This window comes from Eumetopias jubatus, unplaced genomic scaffold (genome assembly GCF_037043125.1).
Source record: "Eumetopias jubatus isolate StellerSeaLion01/CBP00866 unplaced genomic scaffold, mEumJub1_p1.0 scaffold_12, whole genome shotgun sequence".
NCBI classification, from domain to species: domain Eukaryota; kingdom Metazoa; phylum Chordata; class Mammalia; order Carnivora; family Otariidae; genus Eumetopias; species Eumetopias jubatus.
In genome coordinates, this window is record NW_028274818.1 from 25046578 (window position 1) to 25068559 (window position 21982).

General features: G+C 53.2%; 1 protein-coding gene across 1 annotated transcript; it reads left to right on the forward strand.

Moving 5' to 3' along the window:
• The first annotated feature begins 347 nt into the window (after positions 1-347).
• SLC26A9 (solute carrier family 26 member 9) lies at positions 348-18745 on the forward strand. Its single transcript, XM_028120314.1, has 20 exons — positions 348-472; positions 3016-3155; positions 3277-3387; positions 4034-4209; positions 5940-6104; positions 6678-6830; positions 7135-7217; positions 7978-8125; positions 8435-8548; positions 8762-8839; positions 9396-9491; positions 11381-11487; positions 12136-12205; positions 12343-12435; positions 12568-12681; positions 13294-13575; positions 14646-14700; positions 15797-15942; positions 17421-17492; positions 18698-18745. The coding sequence occupies exons 1-20, from the start codon at positions 348-350 to the stop codon at positions 18743-18745; spliced, it is 2376 nt and encodes a 791-aa protein (XP_027976115.1).
• The last annotated feature ends 3237 nt before the right edge of the window (positions 18746-21982 follow it).

A 21982-nucleotide genomic window follows, 5' to 3' on the forward strand; every position in this document is an offset into this window, starting at 1 on the left:
CCGGCTGTGACGTCTCCTGCTCTTGCATTCCTACCTCCTCTTTGCCTGGTGTTCGGCGGGGGTGACAGTGACGTCACAGGTGTGGCGTGCTGGCCACCTGCTGGGCGCCAAGCAAAACAGCCAGGGCAAGTGTGTGTATCATCAGTGCCTGGGAAGGAAGGCCATCAAAAGAAGTGAGTCTGGTGGAAAGACCTGAAAGCGGGAAGGGAGGCACCTGGCTGGGTGGGGGCGAGGAAAACCAGAATAAAACCCTGCTGTGGCCAGAGCTAGAGAGACCTGGCGCTGGGGAGAGATGCCCCTCATCTTCCCCTCCTCTGCCTCTCCCAAAGCTTGTCAATGCCCCAGACATGAGCCAGCCCAGGCCCCGCTACGTGGTAGACAGAGCCGCATACTCTCTCACCCTCTTTGATGATGAGTTTGAGAAGAAGGACCGGACGTACCCACTGGGAGAGAAACTCCGCAATGCCTTCAGGTAACATGGCCTAGAGCCCAGACACCTCTTTCCTCTGCTCCCCACAAAAATCCTGTCTGCACCGGGGTATGGTTCCTGTACTGGTGTGGCTAAGACAGGGCTTGTGGAAGCCCTGGGGAGGGGAGGTTCAGAGCCCTGATTTTAAGATCCTACAACTGGGTGGGAGCGTCAGACCCCTTCCTTTAATGTCCTGTTCCTTCCCAATCGAGAAAAATCTGAAGCCACCACCACTCTGTGCCCTTTGTCCTCTTTCCCTCCTAGATGTTCCTTCCTTCTTCTGATCCAGAGAATGCCCAAAGGCAGCCCCTAAATTCCTGGGCTTTCCTAAAGGGTACCTACCAGGATATGGTCCTGCCAGACCCCTGGGGCTCTTTCCACTCTCAGATCTCTGGGACTGTGCTGGTGGGTAGCAGAAGCTCACCTCCAACGAGGGGGCTTCATGAGATGATCTCTGCTCATCCTGCAGAAACCCGAGGCTATGAGCTTCACCTTCCCCTTTCCTATACTGCTGGCAGACCTTGCTCAGTCCTGGCTGTGGGCTGGCTTACTCTTCCTCACTCCTCTGGGGAAACAGCTGATTCAGTTACCTGGATTGAGGTCACTGGCAATGGCTGAAGTGGCGATGCAGGTGGAACTGGTTTAGGCTGGGGGAATCACCCACTTGAGTCTTCCCTACAAACCCTGGTCCAACCCTGCTTCTGCCAGGCTACGGCCAAAGCCTTGGGGGTTCAGTGTCCCAGCAACCTACCCACCGCTGTGCTCCTCGGACAGGTGGGCTCTGCCAGCCTTAGTTCCCAAACTAAGTTGGGAAGTTTGGGTTGTTTCTGTGCTGGAGGGATGAGGGTATCTGCTGTTGGCCGAAAAGATTATAGATTAAAACTCTAAAGTGATGGAGGGAACGAAAAATTCCTACGAGGCTGGTGTTGAGCCTTAAACAGTGCCTGACACCCAGAAGGTGCTCCAATAAATATTTGTTCAATGAATGAATGAATGAATGGCTAGAAAACTAATCCCTCTGTCCACTTCCCTCTTGGCTTCTGAAGCCTCTGTATAGGTGTCTGGCATCTGTTTCCATTTCTTCTCTTGGGCTTCAGATTGCCTTGCCCGACATACAACAGGCTTGCCAGTAAGGCCAGGCAGGTATGAGCCCTCAGGGGGGTTGCGTGTCTTCCCCTAGTCAGCTCTCTATTTGTGAGTCCAGTTTTCCCTGCCACAAACGAACCTGAGCAAGGTCCTGCAGGGCTGGTTCTCCCTTAGGACAAAGCTTTAGAGATGCTTTAAGCTATTTGCCACCAGTCCAATACCCTTCCCACCATCCCAAGGATGGGAGAGGCACCCATCTGCCCCCAAAGGATGTTGATGGTGATGCCCTTCCCAGAGTGGTGGTTGGGACAGAAAATCTGTCCAGGCTCTACGCAGGGTTCAAAGCATTGTCTGTGTTGATTTCAGTGTTGGGTGCCATCCAGGGGACTCAGGATCAGGGAAACTATTGTTGAACAATAGCCAAGAGCAGGAATTGGTGCTGGGAAGGAAAGGAGGCCTAATCAGAGCAGGCCAGTGAGTCATCAAATGGGCCCCAAGTATTTGAGTTCCCTCAGCCAGGAGAAGAAAAGCAAATGCCTCCCACCCCTTCCAGTCATCAATCCACGAGCTGTCACCATTGCGTCCGTGGGCCCTTGTTCCTGCCACTCCTGAGTTTCTATGAAAAGTCCTCCAGGTGTTCAACAAACAGGGAAAGAATCAACTTCCCCCACCCTGCAACGACAAATGAACAGCTCCCCCATTCTTTCCGCCCCCCGGTAAATTAGCAGTAGGAAGAACTCCAGCACTGGAGTCAGCACACACGAAGGACGGTGGGTCTGCAGAGGCATACCCTGCAGGGACGAGGGAACCTTCTTTGGGGGGCAATGTTAAAAAAGATGGCAGCAGCCCCTACTCTGACTGAGTTTCAATACCAGCCCATGCTTTCACTCATTCATTCATTCATTTACTCAGCAAATATTTACTCAGCACCCCAATACAATGTACAAGGTATGCTAGATGAACAAGAGAGCCAGACTTTGGGCCACAGTGGGGTTTGCTCTAGTGAGAGTGATAGATGAAAAGCAAGTAATTTCAACCCAGTGTGAACACCAAGATGCAGGAGCCCAGACCTGGGTGCCCCGGCCTGTGTTCCATCGGACTGGAGACAGACCATCTGAGATGGGGGCTGGACCCTGCAGCTCAGAAGGCTAAGTGACCACAAATCCATGCCTTTACGCCAAGTCTTGTGGACGTCCCCGATGAGCAGCCAGCTCGAGAAGATGCCCAGCTAAAGCCCAGGGCATGTGGATGGCGCTCTAAAGAAAGCCCCTGCATTTTCTTCTCGGTGTCCCCGGCATCCTGCATGGTGTGGGTGCTCACTGAATTCTGAATGAATTCCAAATGAATGAGTGAATGAATGAATGAATGAATGACCAGGAACGGGATCTTAAAAGCCCTCCCCAACTCGGAGTGTCCAAATCACACCATGCCGACTGGAAGCCTGCCCTCTTCCCCTCCAGATGCTCCTCGGCCAAGATCAAAGCTGTGGTGTTTGGGCTGCTCCCCGTGCTCTCCTGGCTGCCCAAGTACAAGATCAAAGACTACATCATCCCCGACCTGCTGGGCGGACTCAGTGGTGGATCCATCCAGGTCCCACAAGGTGAGGGGTCGGTGCCCTAGGTAGGCTGGGCCTGCTGCTCCCCGCTCCCCTTCCCCCGGTCCCCCATGACCTCCATGACCCAGCCACGCCCCTGAGCCTGCAATCTCTTTTCCCTTTGCAGGCATGGCATTTGCTCTGCTGGCCAACCTTCCTGCCGTCAATGGCCTCTACTCTTCCTTCTTCCCCCTCCTCACCTACTTCTTCCTGGGGGGTATACACCAGATGGTGCCAGGTAAGGCCTCACCCCTCCCAGCAGGCAAGGTGGCCTGGACCCCGAGAACAGGTGGCATGGCGGAGGGCCTTCAGGTGTTTTCCATCCACATCCTCCTAGAGTAGGTGCTGTTGGTCCCAAAGGGACTGGCACTGTGAGCGTCAGTCTCAGGTCCCCGGTGACCTTAGAGAAACCACATAGCTGCCGCGAACTCGGTTAGCGCTCCCTGTTCTGTCTCCCTCCCTGGAATGTGGGGACGACTTGGTTGAACAGGATATACTGTGTGCCCTAAAGTGCCAAACAGATGTGAGAAACTACCAAGTCACTCTCAGGCTGGTCCCGGCAGGGACACTTGGAGCTCTCTGGTGCCAAGTGACATGGAGAGAAGGCGCCTGGTCACAAGGCCTATTTCTGGGTCAGGCACTGCTTGCATTTCCAAGCTTATTTCTTCATGTGCCCAACGAAATAATATTAACAGCCGAGGTGAAAGCACCTTGAAAGTATAGGTCATGGTTACGTGGGAGCCATTGTTGTTTTGCCGGAGAGGAACATTGGAGGTGTGGGGACCCATCCCTCTGGGGGCAGGGAAGCTCTCCTGGGCCCCTTTCTGTTGTCCAGGGGTGCGGTCCAAACCTCTGACTCTTGCTGGCTGGGTGGGGCACCACAGGTACCTTTGCCGTTATCAGCATCCTGGTGGGTAACATCTGTCTGCAGCTGGCCCCAGAGTCGAAATTCTGGGTCTTCAACAATGCCACCAACAAGAGCTACGTGGACACGGCGGCCATGGAGGCCGAGAGGCTGCACGTGTCAGCGACGCTGGCCTGCCTGACTGCCATCATCCAGGTGAGGGGACGGCCACGTCCCTGCCAAGGGCCCAGGCTCAAGAGAGCATCTTTCCGTCCTGCCCCTGCCTCCAAACCCCAGTTTTGACATTAAAGCTGATTCAGGGCTCTACCTCCTCCCACTTCCCCATTCCGGGGCCACAAAAGAACTCGAAAAATCAGTGTCTCTCCTCACCCACCTCCAGCAGGTCCATAAGACCAGCATCTGCACCCGGTAAAATTGTCCTGAGTCCCAGACTGTCTGGAAGGCTCACGGTCTCTCTCCACCACCCTCTCCAGTGCCCATCCCTCTGCCAGCACAGTCCTCCTATTTCTCTAACATCCCTTATTTATCCCCCTCCGGCCTCCTCTCGCCAAGCCACAGCCTCACCTGCACCACATCAATTGCACAAATTGCAAAGGCCTCTGCTAGGGTTGGGGGTGAGGGTTGTTTTTTGTTTTAAGATTTTATTTATTTAAGAAATAGAGAGAGAGCACAAGCAGGGGAAGGAGCAGAGGGAGAGGGAGAAGCAGACTCCCCACTGAGCAGGGAGCCTGACGCGGGGCTCGATCCCAGGACCCTGAGACCATGACCGGAGCCGAAGACAGACGCTTCACTGACTAAGCCCCCCAGGCGCCCCTCTGCTAGGTTTTATGAAGGGAAACACTGCGTGGTGGAACACAAGAGCAGGAAGCAACCTCAGAAGACACCTTTAATTCGTCCATTCATTAAGTTAATGTTTCTGGTTGCTTTGCTGAGCCAGGAGCTGGGCTAGGCCTTAGGAGAAAGATAAGTAGAGAAGAGGCCTGGCTCCCCAGGAGCTCCCAGCCCAGCAGAGGAAGTAGCCATGTCAACAGATAAACTTGTAGGCCATGAGATAAGCCGCATAATAGAGCTATGTTCAAATGGCATATAGTCAGGGAAGACCTCACCTCAGAGAGGAGGTGACATTTGACCTGCATCTTAAAGGATGAGTAGAGGTTGAACAGGAACCAAATGAATGAGGCACAGAAGGACAGTCCAGGCGGAGGGAACGTACCCCAAAGTGTGAGGCCTGAGAGTGTGAACTGACCAGAGAATGACAAGGCAAGAAGTTTGGGGCTGGACAGCAGGAGGCTTTTGGGGGATGGGCCAGAGGGACATGTAGGCAGAGGCTAGACAATGAAGGCTGAGGTCTGTCCCCTACGCAGCACCTTTGGGTCGGATTAGCAGTTTATAAGGATCATTCAGGCCATAGAGAAGAGAGGCGGGAGGTGGATTAGAAGAATCAAAGCAGGGGGCCTGTCAGGAGACCCTGCAGAGGCCCGGGCAAGACTCAAGAGGGCCTAGACCAGGGTGGCGGCCACCGAGAGCCCCCCCCCCCGCCGCATTGGGGCAGGTTTACGGAACATTTGGCCAGGGGCGTTAAAGGGCTTGGCAGTAGGTTGGATGTGCAGGTGAGGGAAGATGACCCCCAAGTTTTTGGTTAGCCCACTGGGTGGATGGTGGTGTCATCTACTGAGAGAGGAAACACTGGGGGAGGACCCGGCTTATTTTTCAGATAAGAAAACTGAGGCCGGAGAGAGGAAGTGACAAAGGGGCCCGTACCCCAAAGCAGACTTGGGGTCGGCCAGCACAGTAGAGAGCCAGTCACAAAGGGCTCATTTCCCTGGGGCTGCCGCATGGAACTCCAGCCTGGGCTTGGGTCCAGCAGGTGTGGGCATCACTGACCCTTCTCCATCGTCCCCCCACGCCCACCTCTCTCGTCTCAGATGGGCCTGGGCTTCGTGCAGTTTGGCTTCGTGGCCATCTACCTCTCCGAGTCCTTCATCCGGGGCTTCATGACAGCAGCCGGCCTGCAGATCCTGATCTCGGTGCTCAAGTACATCTTTGGACTGACCATCCCTTCCTACGCAGGCCCGGGGTCCATTGTTTTTGTGAGTCTAGGAGCACACCCCTGCAGATGGGGAGGGGCTCAAGCAGACACAGAGCTGGGGTTCCTGTTTGAAGAAGTTGTGAGCTCCTCCTTACAAGATGTTTGCAAGCAAGGGCTGGTTGATCCATGGTTCAGAGAGGATTTTCAGGGGGTTCCCACTTTGGGAGGGAGGGTGAAACACGTGACTTTGAGGGCTCACTGAGGTTCTCTATGGTTAATCCCTGCTGAAAAGGAGCTGTGCACTCCCCATCAGTTCCCCAGTGTAGTGCCTCAACCCCTCCTTGCCCGGGAAGTCCTTCCTTATGTCTAATCTCCAACCCTCCTTCTTGAGCTTGAATTCTTTCTAGAGAAAGAGGAAGAGAATCAGCATTCCCATCCCGGCATGAGCTCCCAGCATGCCCTTTGGGAGAGGGAAGTGGGAGATGGGGTGCTGTGGGTGACCAGGGTCTGAATTCGGCTTTGGTGTGCCTCCATTTGAATCGATGACATCCTTCCACGGGGTTAGACACCCAAGGGTGGGGATAGTATGGGAAGAAGAGGTGGGAGCCCATGAGCATGATGCTCTCTCCGCCAGACCTTCATTGACATCTGCAAAAACCTCCCCCACACGAACATCGCCTCGCTCATCTTCGCCCTCATCAGTGGTGTCTTCCTGGTGCTGGTGAAGGAACTCAATGCTCGCTACATGCACAGGATCCGCTTCCCCATTCCTACGGAGATGATTGTGGTAAGGACACCGCCCTGGGCTGGGATGTTGGGGGCCAGGCTGGAGAGGCCGTGAGAAATGGGATTCAGCTCCAGCCAAAGCCAAGGGAGCCGCTACCCACTTTTACCTCCCCCTCCACCGGCAGCCAGTAGAACACGGGGTTGGGTGAATCCATTCCATGCCCTTGTACATGGCTCCCACTCTTCCTGCTCCTTGGGTTGTTCCCCTTCAAGGAGGCAGGGGAATGGGATTTGGGGTCCCCAGAGAAGAGGGAGCCTGGGGAGAGACCCCTGCCAATCCCCATTCTCCATTTTGGGGTTTACAGGTGGTGGTGGCAACAGCTATCTCTGGGGGCTGTAAGATGCCCCAAAAGTATCACATGCAGATCGTGGGAGAGATCCAACATGGGTGAGTCCAGGTGGTCAAGAAGCCTGCCCACCCCCTACCAACACCCCTCCATGAAGGCCTGGGCTCAGAGACCCGGATGAGACGACCTCTATGAAAGAGGACTGTAGACTCTGGGACACCGACCGAAGGGGAACGGTTTCTGTTACTTATTATGCAAGAGAGCCATACAGTCGGCCAATGCAAGCTGTGTTATCAACAGTGAATCTTAACTACCGCACACACACCCCAAAAGTCTCATTTACTGGATGCTGCTAAAGCAAAGCCTCTCTGATCAGCCCTTTGCCAGCTCTTTGCCGGTTCTAATGCATTAGCTCTTTTCCTCCACATGGAAAGGAAACTATTAGCATCAAAACAACACGTATGGAGCATCCACTCTGTGCCAGGCACCATGCCGGGCCCTGGGAGGGGAAGGGGGTGCTTGTGCCGCCTGGCAGGAGTGGAGGGTAGAAGGTGGAGGGGGAGAGGGCAGGGAGTGGTGCTGGCTGTGGATCTGTGGACAGATGAGCATAGAGTCCAGAACCTGGGCGTGAACACACGGGGCCCCCATCACTTACAGGCTCTGGGACCTTGGACGAGTGAGGTTCTACGTCTTGGTTTCTGCTCTGTCGATGGGAGTAAAGGTGGCTGCCCCACAGCATCGTGCTGAGGACGTAGACCCTGGCACACAGTGGGGCCTTGCTGGTCCCTGCGGGTTGAGGAAGGACTCGCCCTCCCTCTTCTCACACGTCTGGGCCCTGCCTCCTCTCTGGCTCCCTGGCAGGTTCCCCAGTCCCGTGTTGCCTGTGGTTTCCCAGTGGAAGGACATGATGGGCACTGCCTTCTCGCTGGCCATCGTGGGTTACGTCATCAACCTGGCCATGGGCCGGACCCTGGCCGGCAAACACGGCTATGACGTGGATTCTAACCAGGTAGGTCCGGCCACTGCCGGCAAGGCCCAGCAGGACAGGCCGGGCCCCACAGATGTACCGGGGGGCTCTCTCTGGGCTGCAGTGAGGAAGGTGCCTGCCTATGAGGAGGAGGGGCTCTGACCACGGGAGGCTGACTTCTGCTTGGTTGGGAGTGTCTGGCTTTTCTAGCAGCAGGGTCATTCTCAAGTCCGAGGCCCAAGATCCAGCTTGCATGGATGACTACGTTTGGTCTATACCCGCTGCCCACCCCCCGTCCGCCCCACCCCCACCCTGCCGCCCCAGCCTCCGATCCTGCCCCTGTCCCCACAGGAGATGATCGCCCTGGGCTGCAGCAATTTCTTTGGCTCCTTCTTTAAAATCCACGTCATTTGCTGTGCTCTCTCTGTCACTCTGGCTGTGGATGGAGCCGGAGGAAAATCCCAGGTGAGCGTTGCACCAGGGGAGTGGGGCGAAGAGGGGAGAGGGGAAGGAAACAGTTGCCCCCAAAGAAGCCAGGGCCCCTGCAAGCCAGGCCAGCTGCTTCTCCAAACTTCCTCTTCCCTCATCGGTCTCCACACCACCAAAGGCGTCTGTTGGAAATAAGTCAAGGCGAGAATGTCACACCTATGCCCTGTTCCCAACCCTTTCTCGGAACAGGTGGCAAGCCTGTGTGTGTCCCTGGTCGTGATGATCACCATGCTGGTCCTGGGCTCCTATCTGTACCCTCTCCCCAAGGTAAGAGTGCAGCGGGAAAGCGGAGGTCAGCGGGAGACTCCAGTACGAACAATCCCCAAGGGTTGCATAACCCTCTACGAAGTGCCGACATGGTCACACTTTGTCCTAATCACAACCTGTGAAGTAGAAAACACAGGTTCTACTTTCCTCATTTTACAGGTGAGGGAAACTGAGGCTGAGAAAGTCTAAGTGATCTGTGGTGGTACAGCTCATAAGTGCAGGGCTGGTCGCCAACTCCAGCCTTCAGACGTAAGGGTCAATCCCCCCATCAGCATTTACAAGTGCTTAGGAGTGTGTGACTAGGAAGGCTCTGGACACCGGGTGGTTTGGAGATGAGGCAAGAGGGGAGGGGCGGGGAAGAGCCAGGATGGGCCGCACGGCCTAGCGCCTGCACCCTCCAGAGCTAAGACGGAGTGCGGAGACTTGGGGCCTCTGCCAGCAGAGATGTTCTGGAACTGCAGCTCTGTCCTGCTGGACACCAGGGTCAGGGGTGTGTAGGACGGGGAGGCGAGAGGGGGCACCTCAGGTGAGAAAGAACAACATTCCACTTCCCCAGTCTGTGCTAGGAGCACTGATAGCCGTCAACCTCAAGAACTCCCTCAAGCAGCTCGCTGACCCCTACTACCTGTGGAAGAAGAGCAAGCTGGACTGTGTAGGTATTGGGTGGCCTCAGGGTATCCCTCCAGGCCCCTGGCCCCCTCCTCCAACCCCATGGCCCTATCCGCTCTTTCTGTCGGTGATCCCTCTGCTCTGTTCCTCCCTCATTGCAGAACAAGCTATCAAGAGCCCAGGTTTTGGAGTGAGACATCCTATGTCCGCATCCTAACTCAACGGCTCACTGGCTCTGTGGCTTGGCCCTAAACCAGCAAGTCCCTAAGCAAGTCCCTTAACTTCTCTGAGCCTTGGCTTTCTCATCTGAGAAATGGGTATCTTATTCTCTCTACCCACCCACCGGGGTTGTTTACGAGGAAGACAAGAGATAATACAAGTAAGAAGCATGTTGTCTGAATTGTGTCCTGGGTTCAGTAAAACTTCTCTATGATTATTTTTATGATCTGTAGTTCCAAAAAAAAGCAAAAAGAAATCGTTCTTAAAAACAACGACAACAAAAACCCTAGAACCTAAAGCCAGCATACCAGGATCTTGAGTAAATTGCCAGATTTCTAGGGAGTGCTATTTCCTCCTCTCTAATGGGGATGATAGTCATTATGATATGTCAATGATAGTCATGGCTTCATCACACACTGGTTCTGAGGATTAAATGAGATCATATGGGAAAGCACCCTGCAACCATGCAATGCTCAGCAAGCATGACTGATTGTTATGATTAGTCACCGTCCCAGCGCATTCTCGCGGTAGACAATAGTATTAAGGCTACCAGGTATTGACAACTCTGACAACAATCCCCATTTAAGCTCCACCATAACTTATGAGAGAGAATTTACTGATCTCCTTTCAAGATGATGAAACCAACAGGTGCCTGGCTGGCTCAGTCAGAAGAGTGTGCAACTCTTGATCTCCGGGTCGTGTGTTCAAGCCCCACGTTGGGTATAGAGATGATTTAGATAAATAAAACTTAAAAAAAAAAAAAAAGGATGAAACCAAGGCTCAGAGAGGTTATGTAACTTGTCAAAGGCCACAGGGGTAGTAAGTGGTAGAGTCGGAATTGGAACCCAAACCTTGGACAGCAAACCTCTGCATGGTGCTGTCTCCTGGGGTTACCCGCATGGTACCCGAGGAAGATCCTTAAAGCCAGAGAAGTGAGCAGTCCCTCTGGGGCCCCCCAGTGAATGATGAAGATAGGGGAAAATAATATTCCAATTCCCACCCCAAAGATCTGCTTTTATCCCGCCATGACAATAGTCCCTGATATTTACATTGTGCTTTGGGCTCCCATCCGAACCTCACAGTTCTCTACAGGATGTGGGCAAAATTGTTTCCTTTAGAGGGATTTGGGGGACTGTAAAGGACAATCAAGGGGGCAACCATCCAAACTGCATCCAATCCTGCCCTCCACCCACACAACCAGACCCCAGGCCATCAGGCTGGGAAGACCACTGAGCATGTGTTGGGCATACACAGAGAAGATGGAGAAAGGGAGCTCATGTTTGTTGAGTGACCACTGGGTGCCCGTCACTAGGCTAGGACCCTTAGGTGCCTTCACTCTTTAATCCTTTCATGAAACAGGTATCATTACTCTTTTGTGGATCAGGCAACTTGGCTCACATCACTAGTAAGTGGGAGAATGAAACTTTGGACCCAGGTATATCTGACCCTCATGCTCTCAGCGCCATGCTGCCTCCCTGTGTGGGCTGGGGTTGTCTACTAAAAACCAAGCAGGCTTGCTCGCCACACTCAGCCTAGGGGAAATGTGCGAGCGTACCGAGAGCACCAATACGTAAGACAACGCAAAAATGCCATGAAAAGTAGAGGGCGGGTCTGAGGTTGCGCAAACAGAGAATGACCTTGGCTACTCCAGGAAGACCTCCCAAAAGAGGCAGCCTTCTCCCCAGACCTGCTCTGACATCTCTCTCCTCACAGTGCGTCTGGGTGGTGAGCTTCCTCTCCTCGTTCTTCCTGAGCCTGCCATACGGGGTGGCCGTGGGTGTCGCCTTCTCTGCCTTGGTTGTGGTCTTCCAGACTCAGTTGTAAGTAACAGCCTCCCCTGCCTCAAAAGCACAGCAGTGGGGCCCCCGCGCCCAGGATGGGCTGACTGACTGCCATATCCTGAAATCCCCAGAGGAAGCCCTAATGGGCTTAGAGGGCTGGGGGCCCAACAAAGTAGGAGAAGAACAGGAGGGTAAGACCCCGGGTCCGTCCAAAGGCATTGCCAGTCCCTGGACAAAATGAGACCCTCCCCTGAGTCCAGAGGACAGATGCCGTGTCCTTCCTATAAAAAGGTTAAGAGGTACAGGGCAGGGGCACCAGACGAAGAGGGTTCAGGCCAGGGCAGGAAGGATGCTCTAGGTGAGGGAAGCCCTGTCTTTTCTTCTTGAAAACTCAAAACCAAGAACCAGGGCCACCTCAGCTTGTCACCTTGCATACCCCACCTCTTCTCTGTGCTGAGCCCCAGGCTGGGAGCTATGTCAAGGGCACGCCTGTCATCCTTCTAGTCATAGCCCAGCCATAGGCCACCAGGCATGTGTCTCCAGTGCAGAGAGACCAACACAACATGCCGGGGGAGGAGGAAAGGACCCCATCCCACCCTGCTTCTGCCCCAGCTCCCATCCCAGCATCCTTCCAGGCCCATTGACTATTAGCATGCTCTTATTTTTTTCTTTTCCCTTTTCATCCAGTCGAAATGGCTACACTTTGGCCCAGGTCATGGACACTGACATTTATGTTAATCCCAAGACCTATAGTAGGGTAAGTAATCCAAATTTACAACCTCCCTCTTTTGCTCTGCCCCCCCCCCAAATAAAAGAGAGTTAAAAACAACAACAACAACAACAAAAAGCCAATAAGGACATTTCTGCAGCCTGAGCTCAGTCTCCCTGTCCTAGGTCCAGGAAATCGAGGGGGTTAAGATTGTCACTTACTGCTCCCCCCTCTACTTTGCCAACTCGGAGATCTTCAGGCAAAAGGTCATTGCCAAGGTAAGGTTCAGAACTCTGGTGACCAAAAGGGCTGAACAGAGCATAACCAGAAGATGGGAGAAAGGGGGCTGGGAGGCAGGCCACCTCCAAAGAGGGTGGAGGTCCAAACTGCTATTGGTTCTCTCCCTGCAGACGGGTGTGGACCCCCAGAAAGTACTGCTGGCCAAGCAAAAATACCTCAGGAAGCAGAAGAAGGGGAAGCTGATGCCCACACAGCAGAGGAAGTCTCTGTTTATGAAAACCAAGGTGAACTGACGCTAGGAACAGCCTACGCTCTCAGATCCTGCCCCCTGGGACCCCGCCTCCCAGCACCCTTTGAGGCAAAGACATAAGGTCTCTGGGCAATCTTCTCCTTAGGTGAGGGGACGCCAGCTCCTGGGGGTAACCATGGAGCTCCCATGGCCCCTCCTCATTTTCTGGCTAAGATAGGATATAGCCCATAGACTTATGAACAACCCCAAATGGGGAGCAGCAGTGAATTTGCTGGGGTACCCACCCAGCTTTGATGTGGGGGTGGGAGTTCTGGGGAGAAGCAAGCAGGCACGGGCACATGTAAAAAGGAACACAATTGTTTCCCAAAGTACTTTCTCCCACAGCGGAGTGGGCCAAGGCTTCCGTGCCTCTCCTGGATGGGTCCTCCAACTTTGTCTGGTTGGTGGGAGACTGAGCATGCAGGCCCTGCCTGAGGAAAGGGCATTGGGAGATGCCTCCCCTGTGGGGTTCTGGGGGCTTGTATTCACCACCTCTACGTTCTTGACGTTATTGACCCCCACCTGCACATTCCTTGCCCCTGCCTCAACTATAGCAAAGTCTGATTCAGTTTGGTGATTCCCTGCAAACCTCCCCCTGCCCCCACAGACTGTCTCCCTGCAGGAACTCCAGCAGGACTTTGAGAATGCCTCCCCAACTGACCCCAACAACAACCAGACTCCTGCTAACGGCGCCAGTGTCTCCTACATCACCTTCAGCCCTGACAGCTCCCCAGCGGCCCACTGTGAGCCACCAGCCTCCGCTGAGACCCCCAGTGAGCCCAGTGACATGCTGGCCAGCGTCCCACCCTTTGTCACTTTCCACACCATCATCCTTGATATGAGTGGGGTCAGCTTTGTGGACTTGATGGGCATCAAAGCCCTGGGCAAGGTGAGGCCGCAGGTAGAGGGAGTGCCAGCTGCCCTCCACCCCAACACCTTCACCCCTGTTCTCCCACACTCCCTTTCTCTGGAGCCCTCATTTTGACAAGCTGAGAGAGGAAGCTCGAAAGGGAGCTTTCCCCCAGACATGATCAGGACAGGCTGCTCTCTGCACAGGCCCAGACGGTCCACGATGATGAGCGGCTAGAAAGGAATACCACAGGGATCTTCGCTGTCCCACCCGCCTCAGCACCCCTCTCTAGCAGAGGCCATCCCAAGTTCCTTCTCAGGCCAACAGGAACCCACCCCAGGGTCCTCTGAGTAGAGTCCAGCTTGGTCCTGGTTCATGGTCTGCTGTTCCTTCCCACCCTCACCCAGACACTCAGACCTCACCCAGCATCAGTCAATTCCGGTCAACTGAGAAGAAAAGAAGACATATTAGTTCCCTACATTCTCGGGCCAAATTGGCAGTCCATGGGACACCTTGAATAAAGGTATCCATCCATCTGATAGCTTTTCAGCAACGCCTCCGATGCTAGGGAGTCAACAAGCCTCAGAGCTGGCTCAGAAAGGCAGTCCAGGGAAACCCGAGGCGTACAGAGAGCATAGAGGCTGAGTATCATACACAGGGCATCAGCCAGGTGCCCAGAAGGCCGCATCCCCAGCCGTGGGCTCAGCCTGCTTTCCTAGCCTGGACCCGGAGTCCAGGTAGGTCTCCATCCTCTCCTGCAGCTTCTGCCTGAAGCCACAAAGTCGGGAAAGAGGTGGAATCTGGAAATCTAAGCTACTGAGAGAAAAAAATCTGACCCCATAAGAAGGGGGCACGGTGTCTTTAAGTGCCCGCCTCATTGGCAAATCCCCATTTCTGTCCTGCTTTCCAGAAAAGCCAGCAGCCAACACTCCAGGGAGAAGCCGTGTGCTTTGCTGCTATTTTTATCTTTGGCTGCCAGGACTCTTGGGGTTGCTTACTTGTTTGGCTTCCCCTCTGAAGTGCGTTTTGTGAATCACTTTTGAGACCCACTCAGAACATTCCTTTCCTTTTGTCTCCCTATCCCAACACCCTTCCCCCAACACTTCTAGCTGAGCTCCACCTACGGGAGGATCGGTGTGAAGGTCTTCTTGGTGAACATCCACGGTGAGAGGAGGACATTTAGAGGAGGCCAAGGTTGGGGGTGGGGGCGGAGGGGAGGAACACCCAAGTAATTCCCCACAACTACTACCTGCTCATAAGTGCTTCGAGCACAAGTCAGAAGAGACTGTGGCCAGATTGTGTAAACACCCTCCGGGTCTCAGTAACAGAGTGGGGGGGGGGCGGGGGCGTGGAGTCCAAAAGGGACAACTGGGATTCTAAATTGCCCGGAACCTTGGCCGAGTCGCTTCGTGTCTAGGGATCAATTTCCACTTATGTTAAATTAGGGGGTTGACTGGATGAATTGGGGGATCTTCTTCAAGCTTGCAAGCCCATGAATGAGTATAAAGCACACGCACACATACCGTAGCCATCTGGGGAACACAGAGACACACAGTTTTATATACACACAATCTCCAAAGGGTGCATGTCCACAGGGCAGAAGACTTTCACATCCTGAGTGCGGATGCCGAGTGCGGGGACCGGGACCCACGGCAAGCACACACAGACATATGTGAAAGGGCACATGCACCCCACTGCCTGCAGAGAACCAGAGCCCTGCTGGGGGCCAGCCCAACTTCAGAGTTAGCCTGAGCAGGACCCAAGCTCGGTGGAACCTGCTCGGAGGGAGTAATCTGCAATGGCAGTTAGAGTCAGTGGACTCCTCCCTCTCTGGACAGTCCTCAGCAAATCATCTCTAGCACCTGGTAAAAGTAAGGGCTCTGCCACACATTGGAGGCTGCGGGAAAGGTCTAGAGAAACGAGAGGAAGAACGAACCATCCAGGGGTAGAATTGGCAGCAGCCTCCTCGTGGACGTTTTCAGCCTTTCCCTCTCGATCCCCACAAAGTACCAACTCCCTGAATCAAACTGCTTCCTTCTGCCTGGGTTGAAGGTTCAGCATCCTCAAGCTCACGTTGCCCTCTGCTGTCCAGAATTGATATTGCAAGGCCAATGCCTTGGCCTGGCCTTTGGAGGCCCCAAAGAGCGCAACGCTCCGTCCTGTCTCTCCTTCCTTCCCTTCCCTCTCACCATCCTTCCCCCACCCCCAGGCTCCAGACCACATGGCTGTTATCTTGCTGAAAGCTTTTTCCTCCTTCCAGCCCAGGTGTACAACGACATCAGCCATGGCGGTGTCTTTGAAGATGGGTGTCTAGAGCGCAACCATGTCTTTCCCAGCATACATGATGCTGTTCTCTTTGCCCAGGCAAATGCCAGAGAAGTGGCCCCAGGACGTGACTTCCAAGGGGTAAGGTCCTGGCACGTTGGGAATCCAAGGCCCTGGGGCATTGAAATGGCAGGACCAGGGGCATGAGAAAGAACACAGGGGAAGTTTTGGGTTCCAACACCAAGTCCGTCCTTCTACTTTTCTGAAACCGCCATTACAGAGTTCCTTACCTGTAGAACGAGCACCCTAAATTAACATCACCTACCTCACAGCGTTTTTCTTTTGCTTCCGTTTTAAGACTGATAATTATGCCTCTCATGTCGCTTGAAAGCACTTTGTATATTGTAATATCTTTTACTGATATTAATTTCCAGGTCCACAAACACTCAAAGCGTATTAGAGTATGCCCAGTATTCTGGCATTGTTTACCTACCCTCCTCCTTCACTCGTTCTAGAAGAGGCTTTGAGCAAAGGGAGGGGCGTAAGCCTGCCCGTTTTAATATAGCGGAGCTTAGAGATTTCGGACTGGTGATGGATGAAGAGGCTGGATCCAAGTTTTGTCTCAGTTACTTGACATTTAATTTGCTAGCTCACTAAGTGGTGTGCAAATGAGCTACAAATCACACTGTTTAGGACTCCAGAAAGCTGGGGAGGCAGAAAAACTCCACCCCACTGACTGGGGTCCCTGCCTGGGCCTCTCCAGCCACCTCCTCCCCACCACCGCGCTCAGGGTCCCTCCCAGCTCAGCAGCCCCTGCCCTTGACCTCCCAAGACTCTGTGCCCCAGACCTCCTTATATATAAAACCTCCCCTGCCCTGGGTCATAAGAAAGGCTTTTCTGGCTGGAGCAACCATTTGCTCTTTGCTGTAAGAGACTGATGACGGTAAAGCCATCTGTTCTCAGTGCTGAAAGACTGCCCAGGAAAACACAAGGCCCCAGCGCCCGCCCTCCACACTTAGAGCAACTGTGCAGGAAAAACAGGCTTTCTGGCCCCCAAGCTTTGTCCACAGAGCAAAAAGAGGGAGATTCTAGAAGAATCCTCACCATTTGTTATCGCACAAATGATGCCCAGTTACTATGGTTATATATCTAAAATAATTTATGTTATAGAACATATTTATATTTACATATTACAAAATAGATTCATATATATAAATTATACACACACTCACACACCCCTTTTTGACGGCATGGTGAGGTAGAAAGCCCGCAAAATGAGTTTGATTATCCTCCTTTTACAGATGAGGAAACAGATTCCCAGAAAAGGGAAATGGACTCCCCAAGGTCAGGCAGCCAGCCGATCGTCACTCTCGGCTAGGCCAACCTCCCCTGCCTCAGAGGTGTCCGCAGAGGAGGGTAGCCCCAGATGCACCCCTCTGCTCTAAGGGGGAAGGCCACCCAGTGCTACATTTTGTGAGGTAGATGAGGGAGGGCAGGGAAGAAGCAAGAGGGGGACTCATGTGGCAGAAAACATGGTGCCCACCCGGAGGCTGACATTTGCCCCAGCCCATGTCATTCACTCACGGAGCTCACCCTGCACCTGTTTTCCCCCCTTCCAGGCTCCAGTGGACCCGGAGCTGTCCTTATACGATTTGGAGGAGGACAGCCCCAGCTACTGGGACTTGGAGCACGTGAGTTGACAGGCGGGGGGCATGGGGGTATGGGGCCAGGAGCGGGAAGGAGACCCTCCCAAACCCGAGGTGCTCGCGGGGCTCTCTCACAGCCAAGCCAGAGCTGTCACCTCGAAGGCCACAACATTTCTCTCTCATCTCTCTTGTAATAACAGACCCTACTTCTCCTCATTCCCTGAGAGGCCTCACATGGGGAAGGGAGAGACACTGGATGAGGTTCTTGAGAACTGACATCTATTCTTAACTCTGCGCTGTATCCACACGTGATCTTGGACGGACGCATAACACACGGGGCCCCAGTTTCTATCACTGTAAAGTAGGGGAGGTGTGGGTGATAGCTGGCCCCGTCCACCTCCCAGGCTCCGTGGGGGGATTCACTTGTTCCTTCATGAATTCAACAGACATGTGAGGACTGCTTGCCTGGCACAGTTCCAGGGTGGGCATACAGCGGTGAGGCCCCTGCCCTCAGGAAACTTATATTCCGGGAGGGGCCGGAATAGGATGAATTCTAAGAGTACAAATGTTATCGCCCACAGACAGATGCCCTAGCCCCACAGGGCCCTGTCATCCTGACAGGGAAACTAGCAACCACCCCACTGCCCTGAGTTACGAGAAACCCAGATGACTAGCCGGAGAGGAGTCTGGCTTAGGGCCTGGGAATCACATCTTACTCTGTACCTCTTCGCATTGCTTTTGGGCTCGAGTTCCATGTCCTCCGAACAGGGTCTCTGGGAGGGCTGATGGCATGTGGGAGACACTAGGAAAGAGCCAGAGCTACAAAGATTTGGCAGGTTGATTTCTGTGCTCCTGTGGAATCTCCAGCACATTCCAAAAACCTTGGCTAGGCCCCCAGATAGCTTATCAGAGCAAGAAAGGACTTTACAGCTTGTCTGATCTCCCCCCTCATGTCAGCTAACAAAGACAGTGAAGCCAAAAAGGAGGAGGGACATGTGGAGGTCACAGAGCCCTCCAGAGGTGATTCTAGGTCGATTCCGAGCATCTTCTCTTGTCGCCTCCGTACCAGTTCGCCTCTTAGGCTGAGCCCGCCTCTCCCTTATTCATGTACACACTCACACTCACACCCACTTATCCTGAAGCTCTCTCTGACCAGGGGCTCGTAGGGTCACCTCATGGTTGCAGCCCCTGTGAACTCGATGCGTCTAACGCTCTCCCTTCCCCTCCCCTGTCCTTCCATGGCCTTACAGGAGATGTTCGGGAGTATGTTTCACAAAGAGACACTGACTGCCCTGTGAGGTCGCCCAGCCAGCCCCCACGCCACCTCCAGAGCACATGCCATCCACGACTCCCAAGAAGAATGAGCCTGGGGCCATGAGGAGTGGCGGGTAGAGGAGAGCACGTCCACCAGGACCGCAGCGCCTCCCTCCCCTCCCCCTCATGCTCCTGTCTCCTTCCCCTGCCTCCCTCCTGGCATCTCTAGAGCCAGCCAATCTCAGCAGCAAGGAGAACCACCTCTTCACCCTCCTGCCGATGCTCAGGGCCCTGGCCAGAATGAGAAGGCCTACTGCTCAACCCACCACACCCACCCATGCCCTGCCCAAGGCAGCTGATGGGACCCCTGCCCCCCCGCCCCCCACCCCCGCCACCGACTGCTGCCTTTCAGAGTGAGCCAAGAACAGAAGAGAAAAGTATGCCCCTGCTGACCTAGTGTGCAAAGGCCCTTGGGCCTGAACAGCTTGGTGTCAGATGGTGTCCAGCTATCACAGGACACGGGGATGAACTTGCTTAGGACTCAATGGCTTGCCCCCTCCAGCTGCCCCAACTCTGTCCCTGGCGGCTGTACACTCCTGGGACCACGTGTTCCCAACACCCCAGGAATTTAGTCTTGATGACTGTGCCTCCTTCCTCCTCATCTCAAGGCTGCTGGGAGCTCCACAGCTATTCAGCCCTTCAGACTCTAGCCTGGGGGGTGGCCAGGGCCCTTTGGGCCACCAGAGCTACCTCCCCAGGGGCAGCGCACCAACACAGCTGCCTCAGCCTCTGAAACGTGATCTCTCCCCACTGCCTTCAGGGACTGCTCCCTTCCACTTGAGACCCAGAGGGGAATCCAAAAAGAACAGGGTGGGTAGCTACCAGAATCCTCTGGCAACCTAGTAACAGATGCCACTTATTCTGCATAAAAGCTTTTGGGAATCCTTTCTCGTACTAGAGACTTGGGAGGTGGGGTGTCCTAGGGGTAACCAAGGGCCAGCTAGTGGGACCTGAGCCCTGACGGTCCCCTTGACTTCAGAAATGCGCCCCCCCCCTTAGGAAGTCGGCTTTGTACTTTTTCACTTGGCAAAGAGCCAATGATTTTAACTCTCCCTTATCAGCTTGGGGCCTGGATCCTTTGGCCAGGCAGGAAGCCCCCCAAGGGCCAGTGGCATCCCCCAAGTGGGTGCAGAACGTGGCAAAGGGCTGATCCAGATTGGGTCGTCCTCCATGGGCTTCCTTAACAAACTCAGGACCTGAAGTCATCTTCTTCTAGGACAGATGAAAAGAGGGGTATGGTCTTCATGGATGTGAGGGGTTAATAGAGGAACCCTACTGTTGACTTGAAAATGAATAGATGGCATGTGCAAGTATTTGGGGAAATTTCCATGGAAGTGCACAGAAAACCTTTCAGTCTTCCCCCACTGCTTCTCCCAAAGCTCCTTCAACTCAATGACCCTGCCCAACAGGTTGGGCTGGCCCAGCCTGGAAAAAAAAAAAAAAAAAAAAAAAAAAAGCCCTGATTCCTAGATTCCTAACTTCAGCCTGACCCGCATTGTGTGTCTGTGTGTTGAGTGAGCAAGTCTTCTTAGAGTTAAAGGAGAGGGTGCTGGCAAAGAGCCAACAGATTCTTGGCCTACAAGCATTGCTTCTCTGTGATTTCATTATGCCATCTGGCTGCCAATGGAACTCAAAACTTGGAAGGCGAAAGACAATGTTATCTGGGATTCACCGTGCCCAGCACCCGAAGTGCCAAATTCCAGGGGGACAAGAACTTTAGCCAATGACAACTCATCCTCCCCTACTCCACCTCCTTCAAAGTCCAACTCAGGCCCAGGAGGTAGGGGAAGGTCACAGAGCCTCAGGACATCCCAAGCAGAGGAGTCCTTTGAACCAAGTGTTCAGACGGTGGAGGTAAAATTGGAAACACATGGGGTAGAAGGAGACATTGAAGAAAACTTCACTGCTGGAAGACTTTGAAAAGAACATAAGCAAAGTCAGACAGACCACTCTCTGGACATGACTGAGGCAGGAAAGGAGAGCAAGATAATGAAATAATCCAGAATTTCAATACTTTTGAATGTTCTTCGTGATACTGACCTGTGACAATGGGATCCCTGGGGAAGCCCGGGACTCGAGATGTTTGTGTAATTTATTTAATTTAAACAGCATTCTCCTTTTGTTCATTTTGGTAATAAAGTGGTTTTGAAATGTGAACCAAATGCATGTGTTTGGGTGGTTTTACAGCAAGGTAAAGCAAGTCACCTCCAGAATAAGCTGGCCTTGCTTTGCACTGTCCTAGAGGGAAACAAGGAGCTAAGAGCCATTCACCAATACGGTGGAAGATTTCAGGATACTTCTCTCACTGTTGATAAATCATATGGATAAAAGAAAATAGTGTGGTATGAAAGAGTTAAACAACAAAGTAAACAATCTTGATCCGGTGGACGTGTGTTAAATTGTGTACACAATTAAAATTTGTACTTCCTAAGTACACATAAAATATTTACAGAAGTTGATCACATTCTAGGTTCTAAATCATTCTCAACCAACTTTAAAGAATAGGCATTTTCGAAAGCAATGACCACAATGCATTGAAACTAAAAATCAATTACAAAAAGATAACTTGCACACAAAAAAAGATGCCTTTAGAATTTTTGTAAAAAAAAAACACTTCTAAATAACTCAGAGTCAAAAAAGAGATCATATGGAAAATTGAAAACACTTAGACTTGAACAAGAATGCAAATACTATGTATCAAAACTGTGCAGGGAGGGGCACCTGGCTGGCTCAGTCAGTTAAGCTGCCTTCAGCTCAGGTCATGATCCCGGGGATCAGAGTCCCACATCACACTCCTTACTCAGCAGGGAGCCTGCTTCTCCCTCCGCCTGCCACGCCCCCTGCTTGTGCTCTCTCTCCCTCCCTCTCTCTCTCTGACAAATAAATAAATAAAATCTTAACAAAACAAACAAACAAAAAACGTGCAGGGAGGGACATCTGGCTGGCTCAGTCAGTGGAGCATGCAACTCTTGATCTCCTGGTTGTGGGTTCGAGCCTCACATTGGGTGTAGAAATTACTTAAAAATAAAATCTTCAGGGATGCCTGGGTGGCTCAGTCGGTTAAGCGGCTGCCTTCGGCTCAGGTCATGATCCCAGGGTCCTGGGATGGAGCCCCGCTCAGCGGAGAGCCTGCTTCTTCCTCTCCCTCCGCCTGCCGCTCTGCCTACTTGTGCTCTCTCTCTCTGTCAAATGAACAAATAAAAAATTTAAAAAAAGAAAAA

Excerpts from the sequence above, each read along its gene's own strand:
- SLC26A9 (XM_028120314.1), top strand. The coding sequence starts at position 348 with ATGAGCCAGCCCAGGCCCCGCTACGTGGTAGACAGAGCCGCATACTCT. Across the intron at positions 4,210-5,939 it reads GCCTGACTGCCATCATCCAG|ATGGGCCTGGGCTTCGTGCA; the intron begins GTGAGGGGACGG and ends CTCTCGTCTCAG. Across the intron at positions 7,218-7,977 it reads GTGGGAGAGATCCAACATGG|GTTCCCCAGTCCCGTGTTGC; the intron begins GTGAGTCCAGGT and ends GCTCCCTGGCAG.